The sequence below is a fragment of the Thermoascus crustaceus genome (genome assembly GCF_041956765.1).
Source record: "Thermoascus crustaceus strain CBS 181.67 unplaced genomic scaffold VTN00scaffold_2, whole genome shotgun sequence".
Classification (NCBI taxonomy): Eukaryota; Fungi; Ascomycota; class Eurotiomycetes; order Eurotiales; family Thermoascaceae; genus Thermoascus; species Thermoascus crustaceus.
Window position 1 is genome coordinate 1629426 of NW_027192528.1, and position 19328 is coordinate 1648753.

General features: G+C 50.2%; 7 protein-coding genes across 7 annotated transcripts; 4 read left to right on the forward strand and 3 right to left on the reverse strand.

Moving 5' to 3' along the window:
• Window positions 1-788: 788 nt before the first annotated feature.
• On the reverse strand, window positions 789-1734 carry VTN00DRAFT_4108 (uncharacterized protein; the record flags this gene model as incomplete). Its single annotated transcript, XM_069430500.1, has 5 exons — window positions 789-917; window positions 980-1237; window positions 1296-1356; window positions 1461-1675; window positions 1729-1734. The coding sequence occupies 5 exons, from the start codon at window positions 1732-1734 to the stop codon at window positions 789-791; spliced, it is 669 nt and encodes a 222-aa protein (XP_069289629.1).
• A 396-nt stretch (window positions 1735-2130) lies between these two features.
• VTN00DRAFT_4109 (uncharacterized protein) lies at window positions 2131-5124 on the forward strand (the record flags this gene model as incomplete). Its single annotated transcript, XM_069430501.1, has 4 exons — window positions 2131-2446; window positions 2504-2552; window positions 2614-4703; window positions 4763-5124. 4 exons carry the CDS (start codon window positions 2131-2133, stop codon window positions 5122-5124), a joined length of 2817 nt encoding a protein of 938 aa, XP_069289630.1.
• Window positions 5125-5912: 788 nt separating this feature from the next.
• VTN00DRAFT_4110 (uncharacterized protein) lies at window positions 5913-8817 on the reverse strand (the record flags this gene model as incomplete). The annotated part of the gene is made up of 7 exons (XM_069430503.1): window positions 5913-7123; window positions 7178-7258; window positions 7305-7581; window positions 7637-8268; window positions 8329-8605; window positions 8674-8735; window positions 8796-8817. The coding sequence occupies 7 exons, from the start codon at window positions 8815-8817 to the stop codon at window positions 5913-5915; spliced, it is 2562 nt and encodes an 853-aa protein (XP_069289631.1).
• Window positions 8818-9416: 599 nt separating this feature from the next.
• Window positions 9417-11963, forward strand: VTN00DRAFT_4111 (uncharacterized protein; the record flags this gene model as incomplete). Its single annotated transcript, XM_069430504.1, has 3 exons — window positions 9417-10571; window positions 10622-11040; window positions 11096-11963. 3 exons carry the CDS (start codon window positions 9417-9419, stop codon window positions 11961-11963), a joined length of 2442 nt encoding a protein of 813 aa, XP_069289632.1.
• Window positions 11964-12583: 620 nt separating this feature from the next.
• Window positions 12584-14937, forward strand: VTN00DRAFT_4112 (uncharacterized protein; the record flags this gene model as incomplete). Its single annotated transcript, XM_069430505.1, has 3 exons — window positions 12584-12698; window positions 12751-14625; window positions 14690-14937. The coding sequence occupies 3 exons, from the start codon at window positions 12584-12586 to the stop codon at window positions 14935-14937; spliced, it is 2238 nt and encodes a 745-aa protein (XP_069289633.1).
• A 604-nt stretch (window positions 14938-15541) lies between these two features.
• VTN00DRAFT_4113 (uncharacterized protein) lies at window positions 15542-17512 on the forward strand (the record flags this gene model as incomplete). Its single annotated transcript, XM_069430506.1, has 4 exons — window positions 15542-15551; window positions 15610-15626; window positions 15716-16923; window positions 16993-17512. 4 exons carry the CDS (start codon window positions 15542-15544, stop codon window positions 17510-17512), a joined length of 1755 nt encoding a protein of 584 aa, XP_069289634.1.
• A 458-nt stretch (window positions 17513-17970) lies between these two features.
• On the reverse strand, window positions 17971-18483 carry VTN00DRAFT_4114 (uncharacterized protein; the record flags this gene model as incomplete). Its single annotated transcript, XM_069430507.1, has 1 exon — window positions 17971-18483. The coding sequence occupies one exon, from the start codon at window positions 18481-18483 to the stop codon at window positions 17971-17973; it is 513 nt and encodes a 170-aa protein (XP_069289635.1).
• Window positions 18484-19328: the final 845 nt, after the last annotated feature.

Here is a 19328-nt window from a genome sequence, read left to right on the forward strand (position 1 = left end):
TTCTCAGACCAGTTACACCTTGTCCTGGCAGCTCTCCTCTTCCGCGGAACCACCGCTGCGTCATTTACCACCGAGCCAGGTCTGCGTAGGGCCATAGCACCCGCTGTCACAGATCGTCAGTCTATCTGGTGTCAAACGCCCTTGACGCCGATATAGCGGGGTCGAAGGCGGTGTCTTGCTGGCCGCCACGGTGCTAATGCGCATTCAGCGAAACAGCGCATCCAGAACCCGTCTCGATCTGGGATTTGCTGCTAAATGCAATTGGGAACAAGCTTTTATTGGCTTCTTCCCAGGCAGCCAGAATTGGAAGCATAGATGTACTTCCTTGGTTGGACGTACGCTACGTCCTGTACGTCATGGCCCAACTGTCGTCTCCTCTTGCAGCAAAGAGACTAATGACCCTTAGCACACACGTTGCATGAAGCGAGGCGGTGCATGGCTTTGCGTCACGTCACTACGCCATATGCTTGCCTGGGCTCCGCAGCGTCAGTGCGGTGGTGAAGTTCCTACATGCCTGAAGGCACTGTCGGCAGCTCTGAAAAGGAAATACAGGCCTCCTGGGCCACAGTAACAAAAGTATCGTGGATAATATAATACACTGCAAAAATATTTAGGTTCTGCAGCTGAAAACATGGAACATGCGAAACATTTGCATCGATCATGTTGGAATCGACCGACCCTGAGTATGCCAGATCATACATCCAAAGCGTCCAGAATCTACTCCCAAACACCCTATTACGAACAAGAAGGCGTAAAGAGATCTCTCATGAAAAGAAAAAGCACCAGAATCATCGTCGTAGACTGTCAAGTCTTGCCTGCAGGTCATCATCGTCCGTACTTCCGCCACCGCCAACTGCTTGTGCGACTCTCCCTTCTCCGATCGCATTCTTCTGCAGCCCCGAAGGAGTCTCTCCCAGCTAGAACCGGTTGTATTAGTATAGATTGCATGTTGCCACTTGGAAGACAGTGATAGACGCACCGCTTGGCTTAAATCGACTCCGATTTCATCCAGGACCTCCTTCACAATCTCCTCGCCCTCTTCCTCATCCTCCAAACCTGTAACCTCATCGATAGCATCGTCCATCATCTCTTGACGCTGGTCCATGATGTCGTTTTCCCGCTCGAACTCCATGGCTATCCTCTGGAGAGCGGGGAGGTTCATCTGCCGGTTCATGCTGCCCAGAAGCATTGTTGCGCCTTTCATTGACTGCATCATCTGCTCGTTGCTCCGTACAGTCTGTTTATTTAGGTTACTATCTTGTCAATCGTTGACCGTATTGGCGCATTTCTCATACCTGAATCCGGAGGGAGATGGCTTGTAGTTGTGTCCGCATGGAGTAGAACTTTTGGATATATCTAGACGCCACCGCGGGTTAGAACATGGGCAAAAAAATTCCAACAGGGTTGTGCTTGTGAGGGCACTCCAAGAGAGAGCACTCCAAGAGAAATAAACGACGCACCTTCTCGTCCTGACCAGGTCCTTTGCTTGGATCTTACAGGCTCCAATCTGGCCATTCTTGGCGCTCTTCTTGATGTCTTGCACGAGTTTCTTTTCTTGGTTCTCCAGCTTGATGCGCTCTCTGTCCAGCTCTCGTTGTGTCCGTTCAAGAGCTCTCTGGTGTTTTCGGAGACGCTCTGCGGGCGTCATGCGCTTGCCAAAGGCCCATTCGACGATCTAGGAGACTCTTGTAAGCGACAGGCCGATACTAAGGCTGAGGGGATTCTCACATTCATGATGGTCGTAAAGCGAGGGGATGGCGCGACTGAAGGCAAAAGGGCTATTTCAGTGATAAGATAAAGAACTGTAAATTATTAGTTGCCGCCTGCGGCCAGCCCTTTGAAGCAGCGCGCCGTGGAGTGTTCAACTCTGCTCTGACATCAAGTGTCGCTGTCTTAGCCGGGGCGCTGCGCGTGACAGCCCGCTAGAGCCGATTTCACCCCGGCTTAAGAGCCGCCAACCCCTTTCGGCTTAATTTGCTGCCGCATGCCATCACCGCGAAATTTCCATGGAACGCACCGCTTCAGCACCATAAGATCGCGCACCCCGTCTAACTACGAAGCTGCGCTGCGCTGCTCGTTCATGGGGATACGATTTCTACCCTCGATCCAGCGCACTATCCGTCGCCCGTCATGAGTCAGGAATATTTTCCCCACAAGGGGAAGCCCTCGTCTGCTGGCGAGGGGTCGTCCAGTCGCTTCCGCGATGACGAGCAGCCCGAGAGCCCGTTCTTCCCAAGAGCCCCGCCGGAATACATGACAGTCGGACAAGGCACAACTTCAGAAAGTGCTATGGCTCTAATGGCATCTCTAAACCAGGATTCAGGCTACGGAGGCAGCATAGCAGGTGACAGTGCGGTAGACCGCGGAAGTTGGCACTCCGGTTTGATGGAAGACAGACCTACACCTAAGCACACACCTACTTTGCCGGGAGAGTTCAATCCTGCCGGTTCGTACTTGAGTTTTCCTGCGATTTTTGAGAAGCATGCTGATAGTGTTTTTGCAGCCGAGCACGAGAAGCAGGTTGTCGCGAGCCATGTGCATCAACTGCTTTAGTACGTGATCTTGTGTTGGGCTTCCGCTTGTAGAGAGGAGTATTCTAATGATTTTCCACAGCAATTCCAACCGGACAAAGTTGGCTCGAGCTATCACGCGCACTATTGAGACACTAAAAGAGCTCCAAGAGATGAACCGCCAATGGCCTGCGCACTACCCTTCCGTTCAAGGTACTCCACCATCACAGTCTCGGAGGCCGTCGCTACAGCAGATCCAATCCGCTTTTGGTGATGTCGAGGGCAGAGCTCCCTTTTCGCCCAGGCCAGGGCAGATGCGGCGTGCGGCAACGTCGTTGGGAGATGACAGTACTGGTGAATCCAGTGCAGCTGCGGAGCGCCGCGCTCCGTCCGAACCCCGATTGATGAGCCCTCAGATTGCTCAGGAGTTCTCTATCCTGAAGCTGGATCTGAAACTGGGTGCGCTATCACAGGCTGAATTAGTCCACTCCTTGGAGAAGGCCTCCATAGCATCGCTGTTGGACGGAAAGATCAGCCAGAGCATCAAACACCTCCTTTCTCTGCGGGACAGAATCGAGGATACTTCCAGCAAGGTACTGGTTACGGGTGACCTGAATGCAGGCAAGTCGACATTCTGTAATGCTTTGCTGCGCCGGAAGATTTTGCCTGAGGACCAGCAACCTTGTACTAGCATCTTCTGTGAAGTCCTTGATGCCAGGGAGAATGGAGGAATTGAAGAGGTTCACGCTGTGCACAAAGATATGCAATACAACCGCAACGACGAGAGCACATACGACGTGTATCCCTTGCAGGAGCTTGAGAATATCGTGGTCGACAATACCAAGTATATGCAATGCAAGGTTTACGTGAAGGATGTGCGGACGATTGATGAATCTCTCCTGAATAACGGTGTGGTGGATATCGCTCTGATTGATGCGCCTGGCTTGAACTCGGATTCCTTGAAGACCACTGCGGTCTTTGCACGACAGGAAGAGATCGATGTCGTTGTTTTCGTGGTCTCTGCTGCAAACCACTTTACTCTTTCGGCGAAGGAGTTCATCCTAAACGCCGCCAATGAAAAGGCATACATCTTCATGGTTGTCAACGGTTTCGATAATATCCGAGACAAAGCACGGTGTGAAAGATTGATCTTGGAGCAGATCGCGAAGCTCAGTCCCCGGACCTTCAAAGAATCCGCGGAGCTTGTTCACTTCGTGTCAAGCAACGCGGTTCCCGTCGCGCCTATGGGTGCCGTCAGCGGCTCTGGTTCCGGAGTCAGCGGAGGTTCAGATCCCTCGGGTGACGGCCCAGATGATAGCGACGATGATTCAGGAAAGGGCAAGGCTGCGGATAGCGGTAAGGATAAAGGGAAGGGAAAGGAGAGGGAGAAGATTCAAGATTTCGAAAACCTGGAGAGCGCACTCCGACGATTCGTCCTGGAAAAGCGTGCTCGTTCGAAGCTAGCTCCTGCTAAGACCTATCTCTTGAACGTGCTGTCGGATTTAAATGCACTTGCCTCGGTCAACCGTGATGTTGCCCAATCAGAGCTCAATCGCGTCACGAAGGAGCTGGAGGAGCTTGAGCCGGCCTATGAAAATGGAAAGAAACAGAAAACCGAGCTTGCAGAGAAGGTTGAGAAGTGTATTGACGAATCATGCGACGATGTCTACAATCATACCCGGTCTACTCTTACGAACACGATCACTCGTGTGGCGCAGTGCGATCTTGGTGTTGAGTATCCTGGCCTGTTCTCCGTTTTCCAGTATGCCGAAGATCTGAAACTTGCTATGCTCGATCAGATCTCTGCGTCCGTATCTGATTGTGAGGACTATGCTCGCGCGAAGACAGTCAAGGGAGTGAATTTCATTCAGAATATCGGCCTATTGCATGTCGGAGAGGACAAATTCCCTCGTCTCAATTTCCGCGCTGACATGATGTTCCGCCGCGGTCGTCGTCATGCTTTTGCTCGCCAAGTGGACACGGAAGTGGACATTTGGGACTTCTTTGACATTCCTGGCCTATGGGAAAGACAAGAGAAGGTTGCCGGAACAGGTATGGCTATGACTGTTCTTACTGTGCTCGGAGGTAGGGCTTTCGGCGGAGCTGGCTGGATTGATGGCGTGCTCGGCGCTGCGAGAATCCTTGGATTTAACAATGTGCGACGCTTGATCATCCCGGGTGTCATTGCCGCAGGTAAGTTTTGTGTTATCCTGTTTAGTCATTTTGGAATCTCTCTGATGTCCTTTTTGCAGCCATTGCGACCGCGGCATATGCGCTCATGTCGATCCCAACTACTCTTCCGCCTCGTCTTTCTCGGAAGCTTGCTGCTTCTCTGGCCCAGATGGACTACACACATTCTAACGCCTCTCGTATTTCTGCCGAAGTCCGCCGTATGCTCCGCATGCCAGCTGCCAACCTACAGTCTGGACTGGCTCAGGGCATTGAGGACCTTGCAAGACGCAAGGATGAGGTCAGCAAGGTGAAGCAGGAGAGCGAGGTTGCAAGCAAGTACTTCTCGAACCTGTTCCGGGACAGCGGCGAGAACAGGAGAGCCGTCGAACAGGTTGATCTGGAATCCCCGTTGCCGGGTGCAATGGGCGCCTATGAAGCATAAAGGGGGCGTCTCTCCTCTTGCTCATAACGTAGATACCTATATGATTCTTCCTTGTGACTTGATATGGGCTGATTTCTTTCTTTTCCACCATTTCATGTTTTCTTCTTCCCACTCCTCATCTTCTCACAGACAAAAAAGATCTTGACCTTTAGGTGGTGTGATAACGGCGTACAACGGCGCCATGGGGAAAACCGTTGAAGCAAGATGCTAAAAAATTCCTGCTTGGAAGGGTTAACCGACCACCCTTTCAAGGACGATACCTCCCTACTTCCCATGGATATTGCACATGTTTCATTAGTTTTCTTCTCTTTTTGTCTCATATCCATGAATATCCCCGTATACCGTTTCTTCTCTTCACGTGATGATCGAATTCCCCCATTGATTTACCAGGATAACAGACCGCTCTTCTCTCAACGGACAGAATTCTCTCTCTTTTTAACTTTTAACTCTTTCTCCTTGAAAGACTAACGTGCATCACTGAATATTTCATCTCTATTTAGAGCTCTATTCACCACTGCATAGGAAGATTCTACCAAGTTGCAAGGGCAAATTACAAGCGTAGCCGTGACAATAGGCACGCACCGTAAGATTTTCTATGATTTCCATCAAATAGAAGGTATATAAAACATTGACCCGCCGCAAACATGCCCCGAACACCTTACTGTGCACACATTTGATTGAGTCCGAAAGCAAACAAACGCCACCGGCAATGCAATGCAATGCAATACAACCAAATCAATCAGTTCACGGTAATAACAAGGGGAAAATAAAACAACCCCCATTCACATTCAAAAGTATTCATCATCCTTCTCAGTAATCTTACCCGCTCTCCTGGTCCTCCTTCCCGTCCCCCATCCAATATCTTCCAGCTCCCTGATCGCGCCTACATCACCAACGCCCTGCTTATTCGGAGTCTTCTTCTCGACCTCCTTGCCTGCCCGTCTCATGAACGCCTCTCTCATCGCGACCGCGTCCGGATCTTCGTAATTCAGCTGCGTCATGGGCGGTGCCTCGTCTTCCTCTTCCTCCCGCCGGGCGTTCTCGTAGAGGGGCCGGTCGAGTGGGAAGTCGAATTTACCGCCGCTGATGATGGAGTTCAGGCCCTTGGCGCCATTCGTCGTCTTCCGGCTGCCTCCTTCTGTGGAGTTCTCGACGCCGCTTTCGACGCCGCTGCCACATCCGTCGTCGTTGAGCGTGTCGATGGAGCTGGCGCGCGAGAATAATCCCGGAGCGTCGGCCCCTGCGCGTGTTGATGATGATGAGTGAGTGCCGGAGCCGGCCCGTCCGAGGAGGGGTCTTCGTCGCTTGGAACGGGGCTGTTGCTGTTGCTGCTGCTGGTCGCTCGTCTCCCCGCCGGTGTTTGTGGATGGGTGGGAGCTGTTGGCACGGGCTTGTTTCAGGAGTCCGCTAATGGCGAGGTCGAATGCTTTAGACATTGATGATCCTGAATGGTTCGATTCTGGTCTGGAGGGAGAAGGATCTGGCGCAGAAGCTTTATTGGGAGAGGGAGGCCTGGGAGGTGAAGCAGGTGGCTTTGCTGGGGAATTTGTTGGCGTCTCCTTCAGGGGCCCGTCGCTCTGCACAGAAGTGGATGGCTCTTCGGGTATACCGTTTTGGGTTTTCGAATGGGAATTGGCGGGTTTAGCCTGGTCCTTTGCAGGCTCTGCGGCTGCACGGACGGGGGAAGTAGGTACTGCTTTCGTAGGTTCTTGAACGTTCTGAGATTGAGGCTGGCGTTGCTTTTGCTTCCGCAGGTCAGGCTTATCAGTGTGTTCCTTTGCCGCCTTATTAACACTTTGTTGCGAGGGCGATCTACGGACAAGATATGGATCAAAGGGCTTCTTCTGCCCGGTCTGGACGGAGATCCATAGCCAATCTGCAGAGACGGCTGGAATACCCCATTCATGGGTATGCCGCAACTTTTCATGGTTCGCTGTACGTGGATCATTACAGATCAAAAGAGAGGCATTTGGCGTCAGATATTCATCGTATGTAGCACCTTAAGAAAGGTTAGTATGCAACCTTCCCCTTACCCAGCAAAGAAAATACTCACCCATGATATTAACAAGCTTAGACAGATGTAGTAGATCAATGCGCGCAAATCCCGTGGAACATATTCTCAATCCGCGGAACTCTATATCTGTTAGGTTGTGGCTTCACAAGAAGGGGATGAAACAGACCTGGAATAGGGAATCGAGGGAATGGTGTGCTGGTAACATGCGACTCCGGCGGCACAAGGGATTTAGCATCCAGGCATCTTTCCAACCACATGTCTGTGACTACTTCACATTCGAAGGCCATGTCCTCTGTGGATGGAATCTCAGATCTAGGTAATTTGAACGGTACAATGATATAAAGGCCATGGCCTGTTTTGGGAATATTGAGACTCGAAAATTCGCTCAATGAGCCAACGACCGTGGCTCCGTTGAACTGCAGGTGATGTTGCAACACGCTAACCTGATAATGGACGAGTGAGTATTCGAAAAGGCAGCACAATGGCGTAGGAACTAACCTGTTTCGAAGAAAAGCCGTGGATGAAGAAATAACAACCATGTAGAAACCCCTCGTCGTGGCTAGCACTATTCTCTGTCACCGACTGCGATCGAGTGTGAGACTCCTGCCGTTCAGCAATTGTAGTCTCACTCGCGAATGACTTTGCTTCCTGTAGCACTGGTCTAGTCTTTGCTGGAGGTGCTGCATCTGACTTCTGCTGGTTGGACTCTGATTCCAACTGGTCCGTGGTATCAAACCCTTTGCCCATGATGTCACTCCAGATTCCTTCATTCTGACTCCCTAGCTTTACGCTCGCAACTTTGCGTAACTTTCTTGGCCGCGGGTTCGAAGATTGTGCCGGATCTGCTCTCTTCTCTGGGGCTTGCGGCAATGATCTATTCCACGCACCAACACCTTGCTGTTCATGGGGCGTGAGAGGATGGTAGAGCGCCTCATCGAGTATCATTCCTCGCTCCAAGCTGTCATTAAACCACTTCACACTCACAACCTTCAAATTCCATTGCGTTGCAAATTTGTATTTTTGACCATTCGCGTCCCGCGCGATCAGATGGGTCACATTCTTCGTGAGGTCTTTTGAAAACTCGGCGCCGTTCGCGATCGCTGTTTCTTGAATGTAATTCCTAAACGACACTACGATGCCCATGTTAATTCCGAATACGGGGAGACGTACTCCAGTCTTTTCATACTCACAGTCCTCAAAGCCAGTAATACAAATTGACAGTCCTGCAAACGTAGGAAGCTTGTACTGCTTCTCCAGAGCCTGGAGGTCTGTATCTCCGCCCTGCATCCATGACTGCCGCACGGCTTCGATCCACTCCGGCATCAAGACAACAACGTCACTTCTTTCCCGCGCGACATACTTGTACTTTGGCGTGTTTGTTTCTCCAACCAGCAGGTGTGTGACATCCGAAGTGAGGTCAAACTTGTGGGTCGCTCCCATCTGACTGGCAACCGCGGCCAATTCGGACTGCAAACGGAAGGGTAGCCATCAGCACTCGTGTACAGCACACCACCGAGATATTGAACGCGACTTACCCGTTGTTCCGGTAATATGGACGTGAAGCAAAGGACAACCCCCGCAAGAGGGAGTTCCTTGTCTTTTCTCAATTGTCAGCGGTTCCGCAGCTTAAATTTAGCTAGAGGAAGCCATCACTCACTCAATGTAGCGTTCCCCGCCATCCTTCATGGTTAATAACAGCAAGAAACCCGCGGTTTATGGGCTCATCGCAGAAATACTCTCTGCTTTGCGAGCCTGGCCGACGCATCGACTACCTAATCAGATAACCTCGCGTGTCGGAACGCGAGGTCACGTGATCTATACTAATAGATGTCCCCGCAATGAAAGGATTCTGGAATTCTGGCCGCTCCAAAGCACCGGCGTTAGTTTCGAAGCTTTGACGCGTTATTGATCCACGTTTTCAAGCGTTTGCAGGGAGACATGCTAATGGATCACTTTACGGGAGATCCAACACCTTCGAAGACCATTATCGTGTGCGTGAACCGACCACCATCCAGACTAGCTGCACCCGTACGATATCACTCACACGTCTAAAATATGGAAGGAAGAGATTTGGATTGAGCAGATCCGGCTGTTTCTGTTCCATCACTAGTCGTTGTACACGTTGAAGGGAGAGCTCCTATCCGATCTTATCGCACCCGTCACGTGTTGCTATCTGTCGCGTCCGTCGCGACTCCGTCCCGCGAGACACGCCAAGTAGCGGATTACTTCCCCACGATCCTTACATCGTTCAACATCTTCGAGCTGACCTCGTCATTCTATGTTGGTTCTCAAACTCAGGACGCGGGGTCTCGTCTCGGTTCGGCAGTCCTCTTCGTTCACTCCGACGACAGCGCCTTGGGTTATCTCCGCGTATTCCACGTCCTCTCGACGCCTGGAGGATATCAAGGATTCTGTGATGTTTAAAAAAGCAGTTCAGGACCACTCGGGGCAGACGAAGCCACTCCAGAATAATGTCGCGCGTTTAAATGCAAGTGTCCCTCCTGCCTCAAATCCCCCGTCTCAATCAGCGGGAACCAAGCGAAAGCTCGAGATGGCCAATGCTAGTCAGCCAACCTTGAGCTCTCTTCACAGTGCCGTATATTTTGATGAGAACGATTTCGATGACGATGATGAGCTGGATCTCGAGAGCCCTGACCCATTCCCCGTGCCAAAAGTCGCACCCGCAAAGCAGTCGACGCAGGAATCTTTTAAGTACCCGACTATAAAGGAATCATCTACTACGCATAATTCTCCGGCGCGGGATAATGGACCGCCGAAAGGGGAATTGTCTCCTGTGTCTACTACCCAGACTGACCTAAAGTATCTGGAACTACCTCCAGTCCCTGCGAATGACGGGTCACCGCGCGAACCTGCACCATCGAGCAGTATACCGATCCCTTGGTCATCTTCTCCCCCTTCGCACATGCTTCCGCCCCCTAAACGTCGAACGTTGCCATGGCTCGACAACGAGACCGGGAATGATAAGACCACAAATGATAGAGCAAGCACGTCAACTCCCACAAAATCGAAGCCTGTATACCCGTGGAACAAAACCGTGAGTGCGGTTAAGGAGGAGCAGAAGGAATTGCGACGACAGAACAAAAAACGCCAGCAAGCCGATGCGAAGCCCAGATTATATAAACCTCGCGAGAGAGTTGCTTCCTTGTTTCTTAGCGATGAGCAGCGGGGTGTTCTCGAGGCCGTCGTTGATCAAGGGAAGAGCATCTTCTTCACAGGTTCTGCTGGAACTGGTAAATCAGTTCTTATGAGGGAAATCATTAAAAAGCTGCGCGATAAGTACAAGAGAGAGCCTGATCGAGTCGCCGTGACTGCCTCTACTGGCCTGGCTGCTTGTAACATTGAAGGCGTTACTCTTCATAGTTTCGCTGGGATTGGACTGGGCAAGGAGCCCGTCCCCGAACTCGTCAAAAAGGTTTTGGGTCCCAGGAGTTGGTATACAGAATTCTGCTGACAATCCAGCAGATAAAACGGAACCAGAAGGCGCGCAATCGCTGGTTACGCACAAAGGTTCTGATTATCGACGAAGTGTCAATGGTTGATGGCGACCTTTTTGACAAGCTTGAGGAAATTGCCCGGAGGATAAGGAACAATGGGCGGCCTTTCGGAGGAATCCAACTTGTAGTGACCGGCGATTTCTTCCAGCTACCTCCGGTACCAGAGTCTTCTAACCGGGAAGCCAAATTTGCTTTTTCAGCTGCGACATGGAACACTTCCATTCAGCATACTGTTCTTCTAACCCATGTCTTCCGACAAAAAGATCCCGAATTTGCAGAAATGTTGAATGAAATGAGGCTTGGAAAAATTAGCCCTCGCACTATTGAAGCGTTTAAAAAACTGTCCCGTCCTCTCGACTTCCATGACTCTCTTGAGGCTACCGAACTGTGAGATCTCCTCTATTCAATTCTCCTTCAAAGCTAACACTCTATGTTCTTGCAGATTTCCGACCCGTGCTGAGGTGGATAACGCAAATGGGGCGAGGATGGCCAGGCTTTCTGGCGAAACGATGACTTTCCATGCCGTTGATTCTGGAACAATACAGGACGTCCAGCTTCGGGATAAGCTGTTGGCTAACTGCATGGCACCCCCTGTGATCCACCTTAAGAAGGGTGCCCAGGTGATGCTCATCAAGAACATGGAGGACACGCTTGTTAACGGATCTCTTGGACGAGTTGTCGCCTTTATGGATGAGGCAACTTTCGACTTCTACAGGGAAAATGAGGATGAGTTCAACGGAGACCCGGGAGATCAAAGTGACGATGAAAAGGCCAGTCGTGCACGCAAGAAACTAAAGGCCCTTGCCTATAAAGAAAAAGATGGCGCTGTCACGACCGGTCGAAAATGGCCATTGGTCTGCTTCATACAGCCTGATGGCACTGAGAGGCACTTGCTTTGTCAGCCAGAATCCTGGAAGATTGAGCTACCAAATGGTGAAGTGCAGGCTCAGCGTCAACAGGTTCCCCTAATCCTTGCATGGGCTTTGTCGATCCATAAAGCACAGGGCCAAACACTGCAACGGGTAAAAGTCGATCTTGGTCGAGTTTTCGAGAAAGGTCAGGCATATGTCGCTCTAAGTCGCGCAACCTCTCAAGCCGGCCTACAGGTTTCACGGTTTGATGCCCGAAAGGTTATGGTGCATCCGAAAGTCGTTGAATTCTATTCAAATCTTGTCAACATCAACCAAGTCATTACACGTAAGAGCTCCAGCGCTCCGGTCAAGGCAGCCGCTGGAAACGGCTCTGATAAGCAGCGCGAGGACTTTGACGATGACTTTGAGGAGGAGTATCTTCGGCAGATGCATGGATAAAAGGAGTTCTGGGAGAAAGATTATCACCCTGGATTAGACGTTAAATTTGATGTGGGAAAGGTTGATATGTATCGTTCTAAGCAATTCTCTGCTGTCGAGCATATTTATGCAGGTGTCATTGGACATAGTTGTTTCTTTCGGCTGTGCTCTTATAATAAAGCTTTGTTTGATAGATCTGAGAAAGAATTGCAGCTGTGGGGCTTTCAGTAGTGCTCTGAACTTCACATGCGTTGAGTATAGTTATAATAAAAGACAATATCATTTCACTGCAGAGAAACCATCCTCATTTACTAGGCTTTTGTGTTCTGAACACACATTGACTTGCAGTACACAGCTGTAAAATATTTATCTACTGAGTCACTGACGTATGCCTGATCGGTTGGTGGGTGCTTTCTTATCGATAAGATATATCACGTGAAAATGCAATTAGCTTCATTTGCTGCCGGGGAATCTGGACTTCTAGAAGCGAAACTTGAGAGAAACACAGACGCAGCACATTCTTTCTGCCTGCGTTCAGAACAAGCGCGCCTGGCATTAGTACCTTTCTTTTCATCTCATGATGCGTATGCTGGATCTCCCTCAAGAATCCAACTCTTTTCCTGCTTAATTTCTGATTCAAAATGGCATCTGAATTCATCGGATACAACGTTATTGTGACCCTAAAAACTCCACCAAATGCACAGGTCCAAGGAACAGTGGCCAACGTCGCTGGTCAGCGTCTAACCCTTCAGAATGGTATGTGGTCTTTAAGCAGCTATATTTTTCATCTGTTCTGATAGATTGCTAGTGACCCTGTTGTGGAGTGGTCAACGCCTGCCGACATACCACATCGATGCGCCCGGGATAGCAGACCTAGAGGTCTCAAACAACCAGGTGCTACAGTCTCTGCCAGGCCATGGTAGCAGTGTGTCGGGAATTCCACAATGCGAGAGCTACCAACAGACATACAGTACTCTTTCGCAAAGGCCATATGAAGTGCAATCGGACCAACCGATCCCCGTTGAAACAGCGCCGCAACCTGTACAGCAGCCTTTTGTCGATCCAGCTATTTTGAGCTTTTCGAAGCCTCCAGCGAAACAAGCACCGACGAACCATGTCGAGTCTAGCAGAACACGTAGCCAAAATGTTTCTCCCGCAATACTCCCTGACACCACGACATCGGGCTCGTCCCGCGTGACACAGACATTCCACTCAGTCTCGACCACTGCAACTACCTCCCAAGATGCACACAGGAAAGATTCTACAGCGACTGCAACCCTAACCGAGCCATTCAGCAACCTCGCACTCGACGCGGGAGACAGAACGGCTGGGAAGCAGGATACTTCACAGGAGAAGGAGCTTCAGGGATCTGTGCCTGAGGGAAGGAAAGATGCGGCACCACTAGATGCTCCGATGAAATACACAGGAAAGAGAAGTCGACGAGGGGGGCGAAACAAGCTGCAGAAGGACGCCAATTTCCAACCCAGTGCTCTTGATGAACAGGACGTGGCTTCAAGTACGAATCCGAAGGCAAAAGGTTGGCGTCAAACTGCCTTCGTGGAGCCAATGCATCCACAATCACCATCGCATGCGAATGGGAAGCGTCGGAATCAGAGGAGCAAAAAAGCTTACGCCGAGGATCTGAACGGATGGGCGACAGAGGATGCTACGGATATCCAGGAAATGGGAGATTTTGACTTCCAAAGCAACCTCTCGAAGTTTGACAAGAGACGGGTCTTCGACCAAATTCGAAATGACGATACAACTGCAGATGAAGAACGCTTGGTGAGTTTCAACAGAAAAGTCCCCAGACCTGGGACGAATGGCGGCAAAAACCTACACTACACCGAAAATGTTTTGGATAGTCCTGCCGACACCGATGAGGCCAGCGATGCCAAGTTCAGCAGTGGGAATTTCTCTGGGCGAGATCTGTCCAGAACATCTACACGGGCACAGAACTCTCGGAAGGGTAGTGGTGTCTTGGGTCAGCCCCTGGTACCGCCTCAGATTAATTCTATTGGGCGTAGTCAGCTTAACCGATCTCGGACTGCAAGCCCACGACCCAGTAAACAATCCGTTTCTGCCTCACCAATGAATGGGCCCACTCCAAGCGGCACCTTACGTCTGACGACTACTAATCGGAGCTGCCCGACTGTGAGCCCACTGCAGATGCTTGAGGTCGAACAACTCGCAGTTGCGGAGCTTGGTTTGACTGAAGATATAATTACAGAAAATGCTGGGAGAGACATAGCAGAGGCAGCTGTGGTTCAACTCTCCAGCGAATCTGCTGCTCCTACGATGTTGGTGCTCACCGGCAATCATCGGACTGGGGCGAGAGCTGTGGCTGCTGCTCGCCATCTTCGCAATCGAGGACATCGTGTGACTCTTTGCATGCTGGGTCTCGAACATGAGAATGAACTGTTGGAGAATTGCCGGAAGCAGCTTGAGATATTTAAAAAGATCGGGGGCCGTGTTCTGAGATGGGAAGAATTATCGGCGAGGCTGTCGACCTCCGATTTTGCACCAGATTTGGTTGTCGATGCCTTGTTCGGTATGCATATTGCTTTCGAAGATCTCCGGACTGATGACCAGGCTGCGGCATTTGAAATGATTGCTTGGGTCAACAGGAGCAAGATCGATGTCCTATCTGTCGATATCCCATCGGGTGTTTCGGCTTCTAGCGGTAAGACACTTACAGCCCGTTTTAATTGCCGATTGGATAGCTTACTTGTGATTCAACCCCTTAGGAGAGGTTACTCTTGTCGAAGGCGAACGCCTCTGCATCAATTCCAAATTTGTGGTGTGCCTCGGAGCACCAAAGACCGGAGTGATGAACGCTTTGCTCTCCGGAGAGGCACAATCATGGCAGCTCTCAGTGGCTGACATTGGCATTGGTCAAGTTGTGTGGAGGAAATATGGGACCCGGCGCCGTCATGGGGTCGACTTCGGCAATAGATGGGTCGTACCATTACGATACCAGCCCTCTGCTGCGTGAATTGGCTTCGGGATTCGACCGTGCTTAGCATATCCAGTGACTTTTGCTGGCGTTGAAAAGTTTAATGCTCAAAAACCATTTTCATGTACTTGTATTTTCGGATCCGTGGAGGAAAGATAGGTAGGGTCTTATGGGTGTTGCTTTACAGTTACGACTTTCATGATTTCTGGGTCGCCAGCGCTGGAATGGCAACCCGAATTGATGTTTTCACGACAGCTTTTACCAGGTAGTTACAGTCGAATCTATTTTCAGAAGTAGGCAGAGTACCACTCTCGTGCCGCGTGCCAGTTATCTACCTGATATATTTTCATAGGATACCTTCGTCGTAGCCTCCAGTAAGGTCAAAGTAGCCAGCATATAAATAAAAGTAATAGATATAATAATTAGAATTTCTGTAGTCAACTTTCTAGATAAGTCTTGAGAAGACAGATATATTTTAATATTATTTTCCGTGATGGATGGAATGGGCCTCCGCGTCCAGCAGATTTCCAAAAAAGGCTAGCGTCAGCTGCGGCGAGATGATGAGGTACTTCTAGCTTCGGCGCGACATGATAGAAAAGTCGCGACAACCAGCCTCAGGAGGCTCTCCTGAATCTCCGCAACAATGGGAAAGGGTAAGTTCTGGTAGCATATTGTTCTATAATTGTGGAATAAAGCGCTGACTTGTTCTAGGAACCGATAAGCTCTATGTACGACACCCCTATGTTCTCAGATCTTGCTCTCCGCGTTCCTTCTTTTGCCCCGTCTCAAGAGAGCTCTTAACTAACAACCAGTGTAGATCACCCACTCCGAATGGGCTTCGGAGGATGCATACTCTGCCAGTGTCGGCGCTGGCGTTGCGAAAGCCAGAAAGGGAGGCGTCAACGCCCCATTCAAGCGCCTCCCATTTAACTTTTGTTCCCTGTCTCTTCAGCCCTTCGCGCACCCGGTTTGCACACCGTCGGGAACGATCTTCGATCTCACGAATATCCTACCGTGGTTAAAAAAGCACGGCACGAACCCCGTGGACGGGACTCCACTTAAGAGCTCGGATCTCATCAAGCTGAATTTCGCGAAGAACGAGGCGAACGAGTACGTTGACCCGGTGACCTTCAAGGTCTTTACGGATAACACGCATATCGTGGCGCTGCGTAATACGGGAAATGTCTTTGCGTGGGATACCATCGAGAAGCTGAATGTCAAGGCGAAGATGTGGCGGGATTTGGTCTCGGATCAGGAGTTTGGCCGGAAAGATATCATCACATTGCAGGACCCGCAGAATATTGAATCGAGAGACCTCAGCTCCTTCAAATATCTCAAGGATGGGGAGACTGGGTTAACAGAGGAGCAACAATGGGAGCGGAATGATCCAACAAAGAATGTCAACGTTGATGCGCTGGGGAGCTCTGCGAAAGTGTTGAAGGCTAAAGAGGCGGTTGCGAGAGCTCGTGCAGAGAGAGCGCAGCAGGCTGGCTCTGCTGCTTCTAAATTGCCTGGAAAAGCTGGTGCCTCCGCTATTTCGAAGCCTCAGAAAGCGTCAACAAGTCAGTCCGGCAAACCAGTCCCGTATAATGCCGCCAGACACACGACCGGTCTTGCTGCTGCATCCTTCACTAGCACCGGTTTGACCCCTCACACATCTGGAGAACTTGCGCTTCTTACAGACGAACAGTATATGTTGAAACGCGGCCGGGTAAAGATCAAGGGCTATGCTCGTATCTCGACCACTCACGGGGACTTAAACCTGGAACTCCATACTGAATATGCTCCCAAGGCGGTATGGAATTTTATTCACTTGGCTAAGAAGGGCTACTACAAAGATGTCATTTTCCACCGGAATATTAAAGGATTCATGATTCAGGGTGGAGACCCGACAGGAACTGGCAGGGGAGGAGAGAGCATCTGGGGTAAGAATTTTGCCGATGAAATCGAAGGGCCTCTGAAGCATGATGCAAGAGGTACTGTGAGTATGGCGAACAAGGGAAAGGATACGAATAGTAGTCAATTGTGAGTTCTCCCATCTCTCGATATCCTAAACTCTCTCCAGTCTTCGAATACTGACTGTTAACTGCACAGCTTTATCGCCTATCGTGCTCTGCCTCACCTTAACAACAAGCATACTATCTTCGGCCGACTTATTGATGACCCTTCTCCCTCATCGGCCACCCTAAATACCCTTGAGATGGCCCCTGTTGACCCTTCAACAAACAGACCTAATCCAGAGATCCGGATCAAGGATGTGACTGTATTTGTTGACCCTTTTGAAGAGTTCTTGAACAAGAAACGTGAAGAGGAAGAAGCCGAAAAGGCAAAAGCTGCTGGTCTCGCAACCGGGGACGATGAGTCGCAGCAGAAAATAGACGATGAGCATATCACATGGACGGGGAAGAGAGTACGAGGTTACGGGAGCGGCCCCGCAGGCAATGATTCCGGTGGAGGCGTAGGGAAGTACCTGAAAGCCGCGCTTGCAGACCGGGCAGCTCAAGGCGAAGACGAGATTGTCGAGTTTGTCGATGAAGAGCCGGAGCCGGAGCATGTACGGAAGAAAATGAAATCTGCTGGACGTGGCGGCTTCGGGAACTTTGAAAGTTGGTAATTACGAACGTTTCTGTTGGCCTGTTTCGATGAACAGCTATGATATAATGTACAGTACTATTCCTCAGTGGATCTAAAGGTCGATTGGAGCATGGGTAAAGGATAATATGAGTTTCTCTTATATTTTCTCTAACGCCGGACAGAAAATATATGGTACGTTACATAATCCAAGTTCGAAGAGATCAACAGGCTCAATACATGGCGAACAGGGTGGCCACTCATCAACAACCTCCCCAACAGGTACCCGTGATGTGGATATCACTGAAACCAGTCCACAGTACCCAAGTAAGTATCTAGCTATGTTTTTATGTAGTATCTTTTGAGGTTGCCATGGTTGAGTTTCAATTCTCAACGATCTATAAAACGCACATCTCGACTCCTGTATTTATCAAAGTGCCATTTTCAATGTCCAGCCAGAGAACTAACGCATAGTAGAATTTCAAGTAATAAAGGTAATAATCAGCGGGTCTCAGGATACATTGATGGCCAGTCGTCCATCTCTCCATCCTCAGATGGCTCCTTTCGGGGAGGACGGGAAAACGGGCCACGATCCACCCAGTGACCCTGAAACCATGGGAAACTGGCAAGCTGGCGGAGCGTGGGCCGTTTCTCTATGTTCTTGGTAAGCATCGCTCTCAGCACATCGACGCAGTCCTGAGAGAGGTTCTCGTCGATGGGAAGCTCTTCGTTGATGATCCGATCTCGACGCTCGCGGACCTTCCTTTCAGACATGCGGCCGCTCCGCTGCAAGTTTTTAGTCCACTTGTGTAGACCACCGATCCTGCCATCCCATTCGGGCTCTTCCCATGGGGAGTAGCCGTGCAGGAGCTCGTAGATCAGGACACCGAACTTCCATAGGTTGAGCACGCGTGTACCATAAGGGAGGTAGAGCGTTTGCCATTTTTGTGGATTGCTTCTCAGTTTCCTTTCCCAGTAACGCTTTTTGAGCTCGATTGCTATTTCTGGCGTCATTTGGTTTTCCTGAAATGGGAGCCACTGAGGCAAGCTTTTCCGGAAACCGTATCGAGTGAGAAATTAATGACACCGAAGTCGAGCAACGTGATCTGTCGACGGAATTAGCTATTCTATACCTGGAGTTGCGGTACCATGTAAAATGGTGGCCTACATTTAAATCTTCATCCACGACATAATTGTTGTGGCTGAGGTCACTATGGACCGTATGCATGTCCATCAGGTACATCATTGCTTCCAGGATCTGTGACGCTATTTTGCAAACTTCAATCTCCGTCAACCTCGGTTTCTTCTCGTCTATCAGTTCGTTGCCTGTGCATGCACTAGACGAGTCCCCGTGCCATCTTTCTTCTGTTGCCGTGTCTCGTGATGGACTATAGTCAGTCGTGGCGGGACTTATGACTATGACAATGATACTTTTGATGCGTGTACACAGAGTTGAGGACGGGAAACCTGTCACAATCGCCCAGAGATTTCATAAACATCGCCTCAACGGGAATATAATGTTCTTCCCCATCATGTTCTATCCACAGTGCGTTCTTGCTGTCTGGACTTGTTGATGCCAGCGGTTCGTGAATCTCAACCTTCAATGCGACATGTCTTGGGTGGTCTTGACCTCGTTCCCGTGCAGCAAAGATGGTGCCGTAAGCTAAAAATCCCCTTATCAGGAGGAATGTGAAGCTTGAAGTAAATTTCCCTTAAACGCAGCTCACCAACGACCGACGAAGCCGGAGGCATTACAGACCCCTAGCTAGAGGGTACTAGTACTACCCGGTAATGCATTCATCGGGATGGGACGGAGTTCATTATCAAAGTATCGAAGCAATGGAGCCTATCGATATTCC